The 18084-nt window shown below is 42.7% G+C and overlaps 2 protein-coding genes across 5 annotated transcripts; one reads left to right on the top strand and one right to left on the bottom strand.

The window, feature by feature from the left end:
- The first annotated feature begins 8139 nt into the window (after nt 1–8139).
- On the top strand, nt 8140–10499 carry LOC135699750 (thioredoxin-related transmembrane protein 1). 4 transcript variants are annotated; one of them, XM_065220068.1, is made up of 3 exons: nt 8140–8671; nt 8733–9090; nt 9168–10499. In XM_065220068.1, the coding sequence occupies exons 1-3, from the start codon at nt 8520–8522 to the stop codon at nt 9669–9671; spliced, it is 1014 nt and encodes a 337-aa protein (XP_065076140.1). In that variant the 5' UTR covers nt 8140–8519; the 3' UTR covers nt 9672–10499. The 4 variants fall into 4 exon arrangements, with proteins under 4 accessions (XP_065076140.1, XP_065076139.1, XP_065076143.1 ...); XM_065220067.1 differs by having other exon boundaries at nt 8733–9094; nt 9172–10499; XM_065220071.1 differs by having other exon boundaries at nt 8141–8671; nt 8733–9069.
- A 737-nt stretch (nt 10500–11236) lies between these two features.
- Nucleotides 11237–17164, bottom strand: LOC135699688 (uncharacterized). Its single transcript, XM_065219980.1, has one exon. It carries the CDS (start codon nt 17162–17164, stop codon nt 11237–11239), a length of 5928 nt encoding a protein of 1975 aa, XP_065076052.1.
- Between the last annotated feature and the right edge of the window lie 920 nt (nt 17165–18084).

Genomic DNA, 18084 nt, shown 5'->3' with positions numbered 1-18084 from the left:
TACTGGGATAGGTGGTTACACGAATACCTTCCTTCATTAGCCAAAAGATCAAAATGGTCGGAAGCTGTGAAAAATGTAAAGGAAGGAGACATCGTTATGATTGCGGAAGATGATCAAAAGGCAAAGTGGAAAAAGGGAGTTGTTTTGAAAACACATGTAGGCAAGGATGGTCAGGTAAGATCGGCTGTTGTGAAAACAGCCTCTGGAGAATACACTCGACCAGTAGTCAAATTGGCTATTATGGATGTTGAGCCGCCAGGCGAAGCTTCTTCAAATGAAGACAATAAAAAAGAACAAGTAGCATCAAAACGGGTGTTGAAACACCAAGATGTTGAAACTACCATTAAAAAAGATTGCTTTGTGGGAATGATACACAAAGTACAATCCTACACTCGCGGAATAACGATCATATATAAGTAAACCTAGAAGGATTTACGGGCTCCGGAATGTTACCGCGAGGCAATTAATTTCAAACCAAAACCAAAAGATACTCACAGTTGCATCCCGTTTGCATAGCCCTAGCTGACGTTGATACCAAGGCCAAGAATATGAAATGAAAAGTAGGGCAAAAGGAGCGAGAGCTCGTTTTACATAATCTAACTGCAGTATTTACTTAGGAACGTTTCTGCGTTCAAGTAGGATAAACACGCCCACGCATGGCATGCTTGCGCATCTAGGTTACGTTTAGCTTTCCCTCTCTGTCTATCCTTAACGAAGGATATAATTATAATGTTTAAACGTTACAAATGTCTCATTCTTATTTGTAGAGCCATATCAGATCTGAGTTACAAAAAGAAATAAACTTACAAGATAACCCGAGAAATCCCAGATCTGAGAGGGCATAGTATATAAGATCCAAATAACACAAATTTGCCCTTTCAAGGGCGATCGAAATCCTAGCTAATAGAATAGGCAAAATTAGGTCAAAAGTCCGGTATTGAAAGGGATATGTAAAACCCTGGACAAATCATGTAAAAGTTTTACATAATTATAAGTTGCTAATGCAACACGTAGCCGTAAGATCACTTTGTACAATTTTGTTGAATAAAATTAAGTTTCATAGGTTACTCCAGATTCTTCTCTTTTTTTGAATCCGAAAGAACTTTCGGCCTAGAAGTGAAAACTTCTCTCCTTAACCGGGGAAAAAAGTAGCTCCTAGAATCGAGAAACAGTGTCTGACCTGAAAGCGAAAGACTCTCCTTAACGGGAGAAGAAAGTAGCTTTTGGCGGCGACAGACATAGTAGCCATGATATATGTGCTCTATTTTTCGCACCAGAAACACCAATGTTGCCGAACAGTTGAATGAGTAATAATCATAAGACATCAGTGGCTTGAATCATTAATAACTTTTGTTCCTTAAATATGATTGAAAAGTGGTTTACAACAAAGTTTTTTTTTTTTTTTTAGGAAATGCTAGAACTGAGCATCCAGTCTAGATTCGTGCGAATCTATCTTAATTATATGTCATCGGATATTAGCCTTCCTTGCTATAACCCCTCTCGTGTATGCTTTACTAACTACAGTTCCTCCATTGACTATGATCTCTCCATGAAACAGGCTATTCAAGGAGTTCCAGATCAACTTCGACCTATCTCAATTCCTCGCATTTTTGCTGAAAAGTACCAACAAGTCAATTGCAATAGAAGATTTTTCACTGATGGATCACGCATTGATGGATCCACTGGCTTCGGCATCTTCAATGAATACTCAACCGCCTTTCGGAAACTTCAGGAACCTTGTTCCGTTTATGTTGCTGAGCTAGCAGCAATCAACTTCGCATTGGGGATGATTTCCAATATGCCCATAGACCATTACTTCATCTTCTCGGATAGTCTCAGTTCGATTGAGGCTATTCGGTCGATTTCCTTTCGAAGGTAAGGTAGCAGATGAGTTAGCTGGTCGCAATATCATATATGATTACCTTTGTATGGGTCCCCTCACATTGCTCAATCCCAGGCAATGAGAAGGCAGACTCTCTCGCAAAGGTGGGCGCACAACAAGGCGAGATTTATGATAGAAGAATTTCACATGATGATTTTTTTCCCATTAGTACGTCAGAGTTCTCTTTTAAGTTGGCAAAACGATTGGACAAATAATTCTCTTGGGCGGTGGTTACATTCCATTATTCCAAATGTTTCTTCGAGAGCGTTGTTCAAAGGTCTGGATTTATTCGAGTGATGTCAAGACTTATGTCCAACCACTACTCGCTTGACGCACATCTCTATAGAATAAACCTCGTTGACAGCAATATATGTAGGTGCAGAACCGGTTATGATGACATCGATCACGCAGTTTGGTATTGCCCGGGTAATGACGCCTCCAGAGCACGACTATTGGATACCCTAGTGGCCCGAGGTAGACAACCCTTCCGTGAAGTAAGAGATGTATTGGGAACACGTGATCTTTCCTACATGCAAGCGATCTACGAATTCCTTTGTTTGTATGATGTTAGAGTTTGATGTGACTATCCCCTCCTTTCCAAACAATTTCCCGCCATTGTGTCCCAGTCTTATTATCCTCCTGTTCCTGTGCTACTTGCCCCTGCCCAGCCAGGATTTGGTCAACCGTCCGAGAATAGTATCTGAAGGAGGCTTCAGAAACCAGTTTCCTATCTAGATCCTTCCAATCGAAATTGTTACCCATTAACCTCGAGCCCGCCACGAGTAATTGGTACCCAATACTAACCTAGAAATACTGCTATTTAAAATGTAAATCAAACATTACTGATTTTGGCTCCGCTAAGTGTCACACACGACTGAGCCTAGTAAATAAACGAATCAGTTAAAAAAAAAAAAAACAATTTTTTTTTTCCTTTGGTTTGTTTTCCGTCGATCTTGTTTTCAGTGCTGAGAACCAATGCTACCGACGCCAGGGAGGCAGCTTCCACGCCTGGACCCTACCTATCGACTGTTCAACAAAGTTGTAGCTGAGAAAATTTGCTACAATCACTGCTATCATTTTTAAAAGCATAGTTATGTGGTGAATTGTTAGATCAAGAGCCAATTTTCATTACGTCGAATGTAACAAAGGTAAACAAAGTCGAGCTATCAGTGTCAATCGATTCTCCTGCTATTACACTATATACTGTCCGAATATAGGATCAAATCCCATTTTTAAATTTATTTACTAGTCAAATTGCTTTTTGACGTAATCACCTTCCGATCAAAATAGTTTTCGATGTTACTTAAGTCACCCAATTTCTATGGAGATGCCGTTTGACTTAAGTAACAGCGCTGAGAAACCCGTGAATAGTGTACGTTCGTCGTTTCTCTTTCTCATTATTAAAGTGAATAAATTGAACTGTTTGTTGCTAAGATGATTTCGGTGGTCCTAAAATGATGAATGGGCTGCACGTAAGGAGACGTAATTGATAATTCTCCCGAATATCCTGGTAAATACACTTTGACTTAAGTAACAATAGGGGCCACCAAACGACGTATAATAACTTTTGACTCAAAAACCAGTATTTTTTAGCATGAAAGCTAGCGATTTGCATTTGTATGATTAAAACCCTGCTAAATATGTTAAACATTGCTATCACTATGAGATTATATGTGTTTACTTGGAAATAGGAATAACTTTTCGGTCATCAAAACAAAACTTTATTTTTCTCGGATTGGTGCGAATGTTACTTACGACATAATGAAAATTTGCTCTTGAGATAGAAATGAACAAAAACATAAGTTTTCCCATAGTAATTCCCTCGGTAATTCCCATATAAACTTGAAACGGTTTGTGCCACGTCAGTTTCTTACTAAAGTAGTTTAAATTTTGGGAGGCTAAGCAGGACCCAATTTGGAACCGTTTAAGCACTGTGGAGCGAAAATTTCAAATTTAGCATCAGTCTAATGGACACATACGTTTGGAAGGCATTCAATGTCTCATCTTTAGACTGCACTAAAGTGAGTGAAACCGTCAGTAAAAGTGATAAAATGGCACTTACCGTTCCAGACTGCTCTATACACATCACTGTGGATCAGTTCGAGGGGTCAAGAGCTCAGTGGTAATGGCATCTCCTTGAACGGCTTTCTTGTCTGCTTAGCTTTCATGCAAGACTCACAAACAGCCCTATAGCTATAGCTATAGCAGGAACAGCAATCTTCTTCAGCACAAGGCCATTCACCATTTATGCCACAGTTCATCTTCGTTCTTCGGTATCACACTAATTAACACTTCCGATTTAATTTACTCAACGATATCAACGTTCAGTTCGTACAACCGATCCTTCCGTCTGGCACAACAAAGCACTTCACCATGCCGCTCAATGAAGACTTCGTTGTTCACAAACAGCACTTGCATTTCGAGTTGCTCTAGGCGTCGGATCGAGAAAAAATTGTACTTTATCCCGGGAAACAACAGTACGTCCTCCACAACACACTTCACTTGACGTAGACGCAGAAATATCCAGCTTTCTATGCTCGATAATGGCGGCCTGTTTGTATGAATAAATTAATGTATCATGTATCCTTCACTGTGCTTTTTGACACTTACTAGAGGGCGTATATTGTTCCATTTTCTTCTGTTCCTGGGAAAGGGAATGGGAGGGTTCAAAAAGCACATTGTTTCATACAAACAGGCCGCCATTATTGAGCATAGAAAGCTGGATATTTTTTTTCGGTCGTTTGAGTATGTATTTTTTCAATTATGTATTATCCAGCTTTCCATGCTCGGTAATAGCGGCCGGTTTGTATGAATAAATGTATCCTTTACTGTGCTTTTTGACACTAACTGGAGGGCGTATGTTGCTCCATTTTTTTCTGTTCCTGCGAGAGAGAAAGGGAAGGGGTTGAAAAGTGTCAAAAAGCACAGTGAAGGATACATTTATTCATACAAACAGGCCGCTATTACCGAGCATGGAAAACTGGATATCCGGAGCATGTTTCTTTCTTCAGTTTCTTGTCGGCAAAGTCGATAGCGATGATCATGTACTTGTTCAGATCAGATTGCCAAGGACCCTTTCCTTCCACTCTTTCTGAACCATATGCAGGATTCGATTTCGTCCAGTAGATCAATGATGGGATTTAAGTCCGGACGACGATCGAGGATCGTACTCACCGGCTTCGGCAGTTGCGACTACACTGGATACTCTGGCCTCTTCTATACCGGAGATTTCACGTTCTCCTCGGTGGACATCTGAAAAGGATTCCTCTGGTTATATTATGAGAACAAATAGCATGTTTCCACCTACCTTCAGTTAATTCATATCTAACTTTTCGAGACGGAAGAGTACGAACAAAAATCACTTCCAAAACAGTTACAGCAGCTGGTGACGGAGGCCCCCTTTGGAATCATTCCCAGCAATGATCGAGCCATTTTCCGGAAAAAAAATTCCTTTTGATCCAAGTGGTACTGGGATTCACAACGTTTTAAAAGCAGATCTAAACAATCATACTATGTTTACAAACAAAACTGACGTCTTTCATGAGATAATTTTTTTTAAAAAGAGTAAACGGAGTAGGCAGAGAGAAAAAATCGATGAACGTCGATTGAATTTCGATGTACATTGAGTTACTCACGAGTTACTTGCTGCAAAAAAGCAGCTCAGAGTAAAGCTGCCTCACCCCTTGTCACCGAGCAAACTTGTTTTTCGCAAGAAGCCCACGAGATGTCTTTACTGAAATCCTCTGTTTGGCGGTATTATCACGGTTTGTTAAATTCTCATATGGTTTAAGAATGGTTGTTAAGAACCATTAACATTCAAAATTCTTGTTTTTTCCATACATTTTCGGAAATAAAACTATATTAGAACCTTTTTACTTATGGTTGGAGAATTTTAATGGTAATGGTTATGGTAGTCAGCAAGGTCTATGAATGGTTTTGTGTTGTCGGTCAACTTTACGTGGAATATATCGCGAATTGGTAATTATAAATTTACAGGCAACCTATTCGCGATATATTCCACATGAAGTTTACCGATGTTACAAAACCATCCATGGACCTTACTGACTACCATAACCATTACCATTAAAATTCTCGCGATGACTTTCTGTTTTTCACTCGAGCTGAAACAGGATCAAACACGTTTTTGCTGAGCTCATAGACCTTTTTGACGTGTAATCGTCTTTCCCTATCTAGCACACATGGATCCATGGACGGTTTGTTTCCCCACTAATCCTAAGAGAAATAGGAGACAATAGGGGAACTTTTATGAACCAATTTCCAGTCAAACTGAACCAGCGCCTTTGGTCGGGCGAACGTATAGAAACGCAAGAATTTTTACAACCGGAAATCTATTTTTTTGTATTTTGACAATCGACTGCGTCGTCCATAATGAAATAGTTCTGCACGGTCGTTTCCGCGAGAGAAGAAGAACACATGCAGTGTGACATAGTAGCCATGATTTTTGTGTCCTATTCATCGCCCCAGAAACACCAATGTTGCCTGCTGAGAAGTTGATTGAGCATGATCATAAGACATCAGCGCATTGAACCATTGATAACTTTCGATCCTTGCATTCAATCAAAAAGTGGTCTTCAGCAAAGTTGTAACTGGAAAGTTTCCTACAAGTAAAATTGAAAACTTTTGAAGCAGACCGATATGGTGAATTATTAGATAGACATGAACAAAAATCTTGGTTTTACCATAGTAATTCCCATACAAATTTCAAATGGTTTGTGCCATCTCTGTTTCTCACCAAATGGGTTCAAATTTTGAGAGGCTAGTCAGGATCCGATTCGGAATCGTTTAAGTATTGTGGAGTGAAAATTTCAAATTTTGCATCACTCTATTACCCATCCGTTCACCAGAACGGTGCAGATTTTCCACCAGACATTTTCAATATAGCTTGATTTTAAAGATCAGTGCAAGTTTTCCACCAGAAATTTTCCGTTCATATAATTTAGCAGAGTGATGTCCCTCCATGCACCACCTTGATGATATTTTTACACCATAAATATTCAATCGAAAGCTTTTTCTTCGATTTATCACCACGAAGGTGAATTTTTTAACCTTAAATTTACCCTCTTCTTTTAATCCTCCATGAACCACATTGAAAAAAAAAATACACCAGGAATTTTTTGTATGCACCACTGTGGTGCAATTTTTTGACCAAAAAATTTCATTGAAGTTTGTCCCTTCATGCATTTTTGTGGTGCACTTATCAGGAACCATCTCAAAGGAATTGACGCAATTAAAGGTTTTATTTTATATCATAATTTTGTAAATGTGGATATAAAAAATTTATTTATAAAAGGAGGGGCAATTGCCCCACCTTGCCCCACCCTGTGCCTGCCAGTGCATGCTTGCCAAGTTTCAAACAGTGTTATACACGCTAGCTTGAAAGTACCCATTAATGGTTGAAAAAGACCCATTTTGAAGAAAAGTGGCTTAACTCATTAAATGAGTAAATTTTTTACCCATTAATGAGTATCTCTTACCCATTAATGAGTAATTGTTAATCATTAATGGGTAACAGATACTCATTAATGGGTAAAATTGTTTAATCATTAATGAGTTAAGCCACTTTTCTTCAAAATGGGTCTTTTTTTACTCATTAATGAGTACTTTCAAGTTAGCGTGTACAAGATTGATAGACTGTATTGAACCGTCAAAGTGATCCGATGCCAGCACTGTTATTACTATTATTATTATTATTTATTAACGACACTTGCCAGCACTGTGGAGAGGGATTCGCGCAACTAATAATATTTAAATTTAATTAAATTGAATGTTAAAAAATGTACGTTAAAATCAACTCAATTTTGAGTTGATCTTATCGTCCATGCATCATCATACGGCAATTCTGATCGTATGCGCCCCTCGCTCACAAGGAACAAACTGGAAAATGAATTATTATTTTTTGCGTCTCTGAAAATGGAGTCTCTCAACTTTGTAAGTAGAGAACCAGGATGCACATCAATCTTGACTATTCTTGACTACGAATAAAGCTTGATAGCAATCAATTTCCGCGTTAAAACTTGTGTACTGCTTATTTCAAATAGTTTACCTTTATTGGAAACGATACCAAATCGAACGGAAACGTAGAATGTAATGCACTTCAAATACCATTCCTCACTGTCTCCAGCCCCAGCGACACCACTTTTCTCAAGCGACCTTCACGCCAACCGTCACTTCGCGGTCTGACAGCTGCAGTCCCAGAACAAAAACAAAACGACGCCACATCAGATCCCGCAAAGCATCCCGCATCCACGAGCAGAGGTGGAAGTGGAAGCAGCAGAAAGAAGCATTATCCAGATCAGGACGGATCAAAAGAAGACAAAAACGGATTTTTTTGACGTATCATTGCGAGGAAAAAACCGCACACGCACATCATTTTTCTTCGTTCGCACAGCAGTGAGCATACACAGTGAATCAGTCATCAGTATTATTACAACTAGAGAGTGAAAAAAAGAACAAGAGTGCCACCGAGGTGAAAAAGAATTCATTCCAGAAAAGAGTGGAAAATTTATTGAAAATTCCGTCTGTGGGTTCCACGTTTTTTCCCGTGACTCTTGTGGCTACTTCGAGGTTCGAGTTTGGAACTGGGAAGTGCGTTGTAAGGGAAAATAAAGGAAGAAAGATGCGTTTCCGAGTGGGCCGAATTGCGGCGCTGCTGGTGGTGCTTGGAGTCGTCGGATGGATGAATTCGGTCAGCGCTGCCAAGTCGCAGGTGATTGAACTTGACGAAAGCAACTGGGACCGGATGTTGACGGAGGAATGGCTGGTGGAATTGTAAGTGCCTGTCTTCGAGTCTGGTTGGATTCGAGTGTTTGATGTTTGTGTTGAATTACAGCTACGCTCCCTGGTGTCCGGCATGTAAGAATCTTGCTCCTGTGTGGGACGATCTGTCGACCTGGTCCGATGATTTGAACATCAAAACAGCCAAGGTCGATGTGACGACCTCGCCCGGATTGAGCGGAAGATTTTTTGTGACTGCGCTGCCAACAATATTCCACGTCCTGAAAGGAGAATTCCGCCAATACAAGGGACCCCGTGATCTGAATTCGCTGATGACCTTCGTTGAGGAGAAGAAATGGCAACAGTTGGAACCGGTATCGGCCTGGAGCAAACCGGACTCCATCCAGATGTCGCTGGTGTCGCAGTTCTTCAAGCTGTCGCACTTCTTGAAAGTAAGTAAAGACTACTTCAAGGTAAGTCCAGTGTGAATGGCCAGCTGAATCGACTAACGTCCATTGTTTCTTGTTTCTTTGTACCCACCCTCCAATAGGAAGTCAACACGATGCTCTCGAAGGAGTACGGCCTGCCCGTGTGGGGATCGTACGCCCTGTTTGCCATCGGAACCATCCTTCTCGGTGCCATCCTCGGACTGATCTTGGTGTGTGTAATCGACTTCATGTTCCCTCCGAAATCGGCCCAACGCAAGAGCTTCTCCGAGCACAAGAAGAACCTGCAGCATGAGATAGTTGCCGAGGAAATCAAGGGTGATGAGCTGGAAGACGAAGACGAACAAGTCGCCGGAGTCCTAGACGAAATAGGAGACGAAGACGAAGAAGATGAGGAAGATGTGGACGAAACATCCGATGGGGAAAAATACTCCGGATCGGACTCGGAAGAAGCAGCCCCCGAGAGCGAGCAAAAGGACGACGCCGTAAAGCAAGAGAAAGATTCTCCAGCCCCTTCACCGAAGGCCAGTCCAAAGGAGGAAACCAAAAAGGACACCAACGCCGGCAGTCCGGATGTACGAAAACGCAAATCTCGGAAGGCAGATTGAACAGAACGCAGCACCAACGGTAGCAGCAGGTAAGTGGTCCGTCAAGAAACCTCGTTGCGATTTACGCCCAAGAAAGAACCTTGAAAAGACTTAGAAATGCGGGAGCAGCAGCAGCAGCAGGAGAGAAGAAGAAACAGAACCACTTGAGCTATTCTCTCAGCAAAAAAATAGCCCATGGATTATTATTTTCACGCAAGCCAATCCTCAGAAAACAACAACAACAACAGCAGCAAAAACCGAAGAGTAAAACTGTTTCATACTCTAGCATAAAAGTCAGCAAAAGCATTTACATACGGAAGCAAAATAGCGATTAATATTCTCAAGGGTCTTCTTCGTTCGAGTGATAAATACTAACTACTGATAATTCCGTTTGTTTCGTTCCAAAATTTCGTTTTCGAGAGCGCTATCCCTAATTATGATTATCGTTTAAGTCATGCACTAAATTTCTATCCTTTATTGTGTGTTCTTGATATTTACTACTTTTAGAGAAACGAAGATATTGTTCGAATGCGTTGTTAAAGTAAGTCCCAAATATTATTTGTTCGAATCGTTTAGTCAACAATGAGAGAAAGAAAAAAGAAAATGGATACAACAACAAAAAAACAGCTAATCTATTATCTATCTACAACCATTTACTAACGTAAGTGTTAGTTTTAAGAGCTATATCTATTAATTGAAGTAAAAACACATTGTAATAACAACTGTAGCACACACTAGTGCATCACCATCATCACCGGAAATATGAAATAATGGTGAGTGTGTCGTTATGTAGTTGAAACTGAATCAAAGGCGGAAATAAAGCATTTTTTTCGTCCGTTTTCGACAGAAGGAGTTTTTTTTTTGTTTCAGGTGTAAGAGAACTGTCCATCTTAGTTTGGCTTCAGCCTTCGAGCTATCTAGACGTCTTTTCACAAGCTGCTATTATCAGAGTATCCAAGCTACATTATGTTTTGTTTTTACAAGTAGAATAATGGGGCACTATTATGCAAGTCGAGCCGAGTGGTGGGCGTTGGCCAAATTTGGATTTTTCAGATATAATCCTAAATAGGACCTTGATTATTTAATACTCTACTAGTAACCTCAAGTCCGTGCTCTGTGACAATGTTTCATTGTGATTAATCAACACTCAAAGGGGTTGTTCGGATCAGTTAAAAACTAAATTTTTGCAGCAGTGTTGTTTTCACACAGCTCAAAACTGTAAATATATTTGTTTAGTTTAAACTATTTTGATTTCATTTTGTTTCACTTACATGAGTAGTTTTTCCTGAACAAATCAGTCCTTTATATGCTGTCTCTTCTTAGCAGCTATACTGCCTTTACTACTTATTACAAAATTAAATGTTAATATTACTTTATAATATTGTACTTTCAGTAATACAACTTACTTGCTCCGTTATAAGGTATTTCCCACTATATTTTCCTTATTTCAACAATATATTTTCACTTGTAAAAGCCACTAATTATATTATAAGATTTACTTATTACCTCTTTGGGTCTATATAATTTTCCACGTTTGTTTTGATTCCCGAACATTATGATAATCCTTTTAGGTCGGCTACTTGCAGTTAGGTACGCTCCAACGGTTGTGCGTGTATTTGTAGCTGCGCGTTCGGTGGTGACGTCACCGGTGCCTCAACAGCCCCTCCCTGTAACACTGGTGCAGGATCCCCGCTGGAACCAGATTTACTAATACGGATCTCCGGCACCGCAAGTTTTGCTACCGGACGCCTGTAAGTGCCCTTGGCTGTGCGTACCACGGCTTGTCGGATTCGTCCATCGGCTCCTTGGACGACCTCCTCCACAACTGCTCGAACCCAGCACTTTCTGTTATCGTCGTCTGCTACAAACACAACTTCACCTACTTCCAGTGGGATCTGTTCGGTATGCCATTTTGTACGTCGGTTGATGATCGGTAAATACTCAGACAACCACCGCTTCCATATGCGGTCAGCCAGTAACTGCGACCTTTTGTAGCTATCCCGTAGTGCCTCAGCTTCGTTGCTCGGCGGTACGTAACCCTCTGTTCCACTTGATGGAAGTCCCCTCAAGAAATGATTGGGAGTTATCGACCCAGTATTTCCCGGTTCTTGAGGAACGTAAGTTAGTGGTCTGGAGTTAACTATATCTTCTGCTTCAACCAGCGTAGTTTGGAGTATTTCATCCGTCAGTCTGCGACCGTCATCCAACACCTTCATCGCCTCTTTGACCGAACGAACGAGTCGTTCCCACACTCCACCGAAATGAGGTGCCGATGGTGGATTGAAGTTCCATCGGGTTCTTGAGCTCGTTAGCTCCTCAAAACAGTCCAGTTTGATCTCCTTTACGATTTCCTTGCTTGCACCTACAAAGTTCGTCCCATTGTCGGAGAAGTATTCAATAGGAACTCCGCGCCTGCAGACGAAACGCCGGATGGCCATCAGGCATGCCTGCGACGACAGACTATGCACGACTTCTAGGTGGATAGCTCTTGTTCCGAAACAAGTGAAAAGAGCACACCAACGCTTTTCCGTGTGACGCCCAACCACTACGTTGATCGGGCCGAAGAAGTCAACTCCGGTGTAGCTGAACGGTCTAACGAAAGGAGTAGTTCGTTGGTTTGGAAGCGGAGCCATTCTTGGAACCACCGGTTTGCATTTATGGATCTTGCACCACATACAGCTTTTCACAACTTTTTTCAGCTCTTTGCGGACTCCTGGGACGTAGAAACGTTGCCTTAACTCGTTTACAACAGTTTCATGGTTCCCATGACCGAATAGTTGGTGATAGTGTTCTATCAGTTTGATCGTCACCGGGTGCTCCTTTGGTAGGATTACCGGAAACTGTAGCTCAAATGGAACGAACTCTCCCTCTTGTACTCTGCCATCCATTCGCATCACATTATACTCGTCCAGCACGGGTGAAAGCTTGAACAGATTGCTGGAACGATCAATGGCCTCGCACTTCCCTTTTCTGCATCTAACTAACATCTTCACTTCGTCCGCGAAAGATTCACTTTGTGCCATTTTCCACAGATGACGTTCCGCCTCTTGGTACTCCTCTCTCGACAACGGACGTTCTACTGCTACTGCGGACCCTCTGCCTAATCGCATTACTCTGGCATCAGCTCGTAGAGATTCTATTGGCAAGCCTTGCTGCTTCCGCCGAATGTTCGATATGAACCGCAGAACGTTTGCTACCGTGCGAACGACGATATTCCACTTCGAAATACGACCACAGTCGATCAGCGGCCCTGTAACCTTGATTCTGTGAAACAGTGAACTGGCTCGTAACTCTTCCGTCACATTCGGTCTCGGTGGCTCCGGATGTGGCCAGGTATCCTCCGCCTCGTACAGGAACTTAGGACCAATGAACCACGGGCTGTTCGATTTGATCCTGGTTCCTTCCTTCCACTTGGTCAAATCATCCGCAATGTTCAACTTTGTTCGGATCCAGCGCCAATCCGATGAGTTCGTCTTGCTTAGTATCTCACCGATCCTGTATGCGACGAACACTTTGTATTTCCGATGATCCGACACGATCCAAGAATACACCGTGCTTGAATCAGTCCAGAACTGTACACGGTTGATGCACAAACTGTGATTTGTCCTTACGGTTTCGGCCATTTTTGCTCCCAAAACTGCTGCCATCAGCTCCAAACGTGGCGTTGAATACGGCCTCAGTGGTGCCACTTTGGACTTAGCTTGTACCAAACTACACCGAGGATTCCCATCAACTAGCATTCGAAGGTATGCCACGCAGCCATATGCACCTGCACTGGCATCTACGAACACGTGGAGTTGCAGTGAATCGTAGTCCAGTGATTCGCCACCACTGAAATAGTGACGGGGAATTTTTACTTGCTCAATGTCCGGTAACAGCGCTGTCCATTTTTTCCACTTTTCGAAGCTCTCATCGTCAACCACTTCATCCCACTCACAGCCTGTGCGCCACAAGTCTTGAATCAGCATCTTACCATGGATGGTGAACATCGTCAGCAGGCCTAACGGATCAAATAGACTCATCACGATGCTCAACACGATTCGTTTTGTTGGACGCTCACTCCCAGGCAGGTACGGTTGCAGATTCTCTCGCAACTTCAAAGCGAATGTAAACACGTCTTCTTGAGGGTCCCAGACGATACCCAAAACCCGCTCACAACCCGTAGCCTTATCGGTATGGAAATGAACAATTTGGTTCCTTTTTGACTCACCTAATTGCTGGAGTACCTCGGTAGAATTCGACACCCAGTTTCGGATTTCAAAACCACCCTTTGAGTGGATGTACCGGACCTCGTTTGCCTTTTTAACCGCCTCCTCGACAGTTTCTGTGCTATCAAAATAATCGTCCACATAATGTCGGTTGACAATCGCATCCACGGCATCTGGAAACTGCATCAGGAACTCACTGGCGTTGCGATCTTTCACGAAGAGTGCCTGGCTTGGCGAGCACGTAGCTCCGAATATCGCGCAGTCCATTACGTAAATCTCTCCGTCAAACATGAACCTTAGAGCTTGCTTATCTTCCGGACGAATCATCAGCTGGTGGAACATTTCACGGATATCTCCACCGAATCCGATACTGTACTGCCGGAACTTGCACACTACCGACGGCAACGATGTGAGGAAATCAGGACCCTTAAGCAGCTTTGAATTCAGCGATACACCTCTAACAGAAGTAGCGGCATCCCATACCATCCGAACTTTATTCGGTTTGTTTGGATTGATCACGATGTTGAGGGGGAGATACCACACCTTCTTGGGGTCAACTTCCGATAACTCATACGTAGTCGCTTTGTGACAGTATCCCTTGGTTTGATATTCAATAAGCTGGTTGCGAACGTTTTGTAGCAGCTGTGGGTTCTGTGACAAGCGTTTACCCAAACTCTTCATCCGGCGTGCTGCTATCGGATAACTGTCCGGAAATGATGGATCGTCTTCCTTCCACAGCAGTCCAGTTACGAACCTGTCCCCAACTCGCTGCGTTGTACTTTCTAGAATCTCGCGGGCCCGTCGATCTTCAGCTGACTCAGGCAAAACTTCCACTGACACTCCCGCCTCTTCGAGTACATATTGCGACCTCAGCAGATCGTGCAACTCCTGATTGGACACCCCAGCGCATGAATGATGACCAATGTATGCAGTTCGTAGACTACCTCCTTCTTGAGGACCATAAACTGTCCAGCCAAGCCTGGATTTGATAGCTATCGGCTCTCCTGGTTGACCGATTCGGGATTCGATGGGTGCGAACAAGTGTAGATGTTTCAAACCTATCAATATTTTCGGTGAGTCGTTCGTGTATTCAGCCAACGGAAGGTTTTGAAGATGGCTGTACCGCTCCACCAATTCCTGGTAGTTCAACGACTGTACAGGCAACTTGAGCTCCTCCACTGTGTGGACCTTTTCCATCGAAAACAGTTCCTTCGATCCGACGGCAGAAATTGTCAGATTCAGCACCATTGACTCCCGTTCTAACCTCGTCATTCCAGCTGTCCACGTTACACGTAGTGGCTGTGGTTTCCCAGTCGCCTTCAACTGGTTCGTGATGGAGCTTTCCACCAACGAGAAAGAACTACCCTCGTCGAGAAAGGCCATTGTGTTAATTGATTTCCCTCCGAAGGTCAACGTCACTGGAATCATCCGGAAAATTATCGGTAGCTGCTGATTCGCACTGTGAGCATTGCAGTCCGATCGCATTTCAGCTGGCTGCTGATGAAGCATGGTATTGTGTTGCCCTTGACACCTCTCAACCTTACACCGAATGTTCGCTTTGCACCAACTCTTCCCATGGGCATTTAGGCATGATCGACATAGATCGAACCGATCAACAACCTCCAGGCGTTGTTGAACTCCCATCTTTCGAAATTCGTCGCAGTTTCTCAGCCGATGATCAGTACGCCCACACGTTGGACACGGCGTTCTTGAATACTCCGGTTTTCTCGGTGATTCTTCGCTGTGTGAGTTGACGTGGCTCTCGTACTCTTTCGATCTTCCTCCTTTGGCCTTAGCGGAACGATTACCGGTTGGATTCAATGGTGCTTCGACGATTCCAGTCACTTCACTGGCAGTAGATACCAGTTCAGACAAGAAGTCAGCTAATGTCCGAAGCGTAACTCTCTCGTGTTGTCTCTTAAACCGAACCCAGTCCATTTTTGTCCCAGGTGGTAGTTTATCGACCAGCTCCTGGATGAGCAGAGGATTCACCAGGTGGTCGTTAAGCTGTGTTGCTTCGAGATGGTCACATAATTGCTGGACCACCATCCCAAAGCTGATGAACGTACCAAGTCGGTCCGCTTTCGGTGGATCTGCTTTTCTCACCTTCACCAGCAACGTGCTCAGCAGCTGTTCCGGCCTCCCGTACAACATCCGCAACGTTTCGACGATTTGCGGAACTGCTTCTGGCAATAACATCCGACTGCAAACTGCCTCCCGTGCAGGCCCTCTCAAACTCTCCTGCAAACGAGCAAGGTTCTCCAAATCTGAAAACCCGCAAGCCTTCGTCGTGGTGTTGAAACTGCTGATGAAAATTGGCCACTCGTCCGGCCGACCGGTAAATGTTGGCAGCTTTCGTGAAAGGAACTGCCGTGCCGAAATCTGTGCCTTCGTTGGGTTTTCTTCATCCCTTTTATTCTTCCGCTTACTTTTCTTCTGATCCTTGTCTTCATCCTCTTCTTCTGAACCCGTACTGCTACTGTCCTCGTTGGAATCGTTTGATTGTCCATCGTTCGAACTAGCGTCGCCACTATCGCTTTCCTCCTCTTCTTTCTTCGCTGCCTGCTTCGCAACGGGTACCATCTTGACCTTCATTTTCTTCTTCATCTCATCCTTGGACGTAGATGGCTTTGGATCTATTATTGGAGTGGAACTTACTGGTACTTTTCCTTCTACTTCCTTTATTCCTTTGGAAGTTTCACGCTTCTTCTTCTTTTTCTCCAGTTTCTCCACTTCAATTTCCCTCCGCTTTCTGCCTTCGCTAAGTTCGTCGAGTTCCTTCTGCAGCTGTTTTTTCTCCATTTCCTTCTTCTTTTGAAACTTCCTCTCCGAAGCAATCTTCATTTGCATGATTTGCTTCTCCAAAGTCCACTGCATTTCCATCTCCTCGTTTACCAGCTCCATCTTCGCTTTAGCCAATGCCAGCTTCTGCTCCATTTTCCTCTTCAGACACTCTTTCTCCTTCTTCACTGCTTCCATTGCTTTCGCAATCTCTTTCTCGTCATCCGGGGTAGATTTCGCACTGGCATTGTGTTGGTCATCAACACTATCGTCAACGGGAATAGCGTCATCGTCATCTTCCGATTCACTATCATCCGTCTCTTCACCCTGGCACGTAGAACATCTCCATTTCTCATCGTATTCAACGGTCGTTCCAACTCCGGCACAACTGAAGTGGAACCATTTCTTGCAGCTTTCACAAAACACCATCTGATCCTCGTCATGGTCCGGACGGGTACAAATCGCGCAGTTGTATGCCGTCTCGTCCGGGTTGAGGTTAGATTCGTCCCCTTTATTAGTACTCATTTTTGAGGATGTTCGGATCAGTTAAAAACTAAATTTTTGCAGCAGTGTTGTTTTCACACAGCTCAAAACTGTAAATATATTTGTTTAGTTTAAACTATTTTGATTTCATTTTGTTTCACTTACATGAGTAGTTTTTCCTGAACAAATCAGTCCTTTATATGCTGTCTCTTCTTAGCAGCTATACCAACAATCAATACGAAACTAACGATTTTAAATTGGCTCACTACTTGACTAGCCTATTGGTCCCAAGCAAACGATTAACGTATCCCATTCTAGTCGAAATTCTAGTACTACACAATGTTTGTTTTGATTCGCTATGAAAGTTTGACAGATAAAATGAGGGGTTATTGGATTTTCCTATGTTTCGAGGGGTGAATCATTAGCTTGGGACCGAAGAGAGTACCAGAGCTGAGCCAAAAAGCTGAGCACATTATTTCGGGACCTTCGTGTCTTAGAGTTACCTCTATGGCTATACTGCCTTTACTACTTATTACAAAATTAAATGTTAATATTACTTTATAATATTGTACTTTCAGTAATACAACTTACTTGCTCCGTTATAAGGTATTTCCCACTATATTTTCCTTATTTCAACAATATATTTTCACTTGTAAAAGCCACTAATTATATTATAAGATTTACTTATTACCTCTTTGGGTCTATATAATTTTCCACGTTTGTTTTGATTCCCGAACATTATGATAATCCTTTTAGGTCGGCTACTTGCAGTTAGGTACGCTCCAACGGTTGTGCGTGTATTTGTAGCTGCGCGTTCGGTGGTGACGTCACCGGTGCCTCAACAGGGGTAAAATATAAAATTTGGGGTAAATTTGAAAGAAAGGGAACTTGGAGTGTAGAGCGCACTGCCCACTGGACGATTCTGAAGCCTGGCCAAGTGAGTGGGGTATGGGTTTATTTGA

The sequence above is a fragment of the Ochlerotatus camptorhynchus genome, unplaced genomic scaffold, assembly GCF_037179485.1.
Source record: "Ochlerotatus camptorhynchus isolate MF236.1 unplaced genomic scaffold, CSIRO-AGI_Acam_v1.1 ptg000114l, whole genome shotgun sequence".
Lineage (NCBI taxonomy): Eukaryota > Metazoa > Arthropoda > Insecta > Diptera > Culicidae > Ochlerotatus > Ochlerotatus camptorhynchus.
The sequence above is the reverse complement of the archived record's forward strand: the minus strand, read 5'-3'. Positions and strand labels throughout refer to the sequence as shown.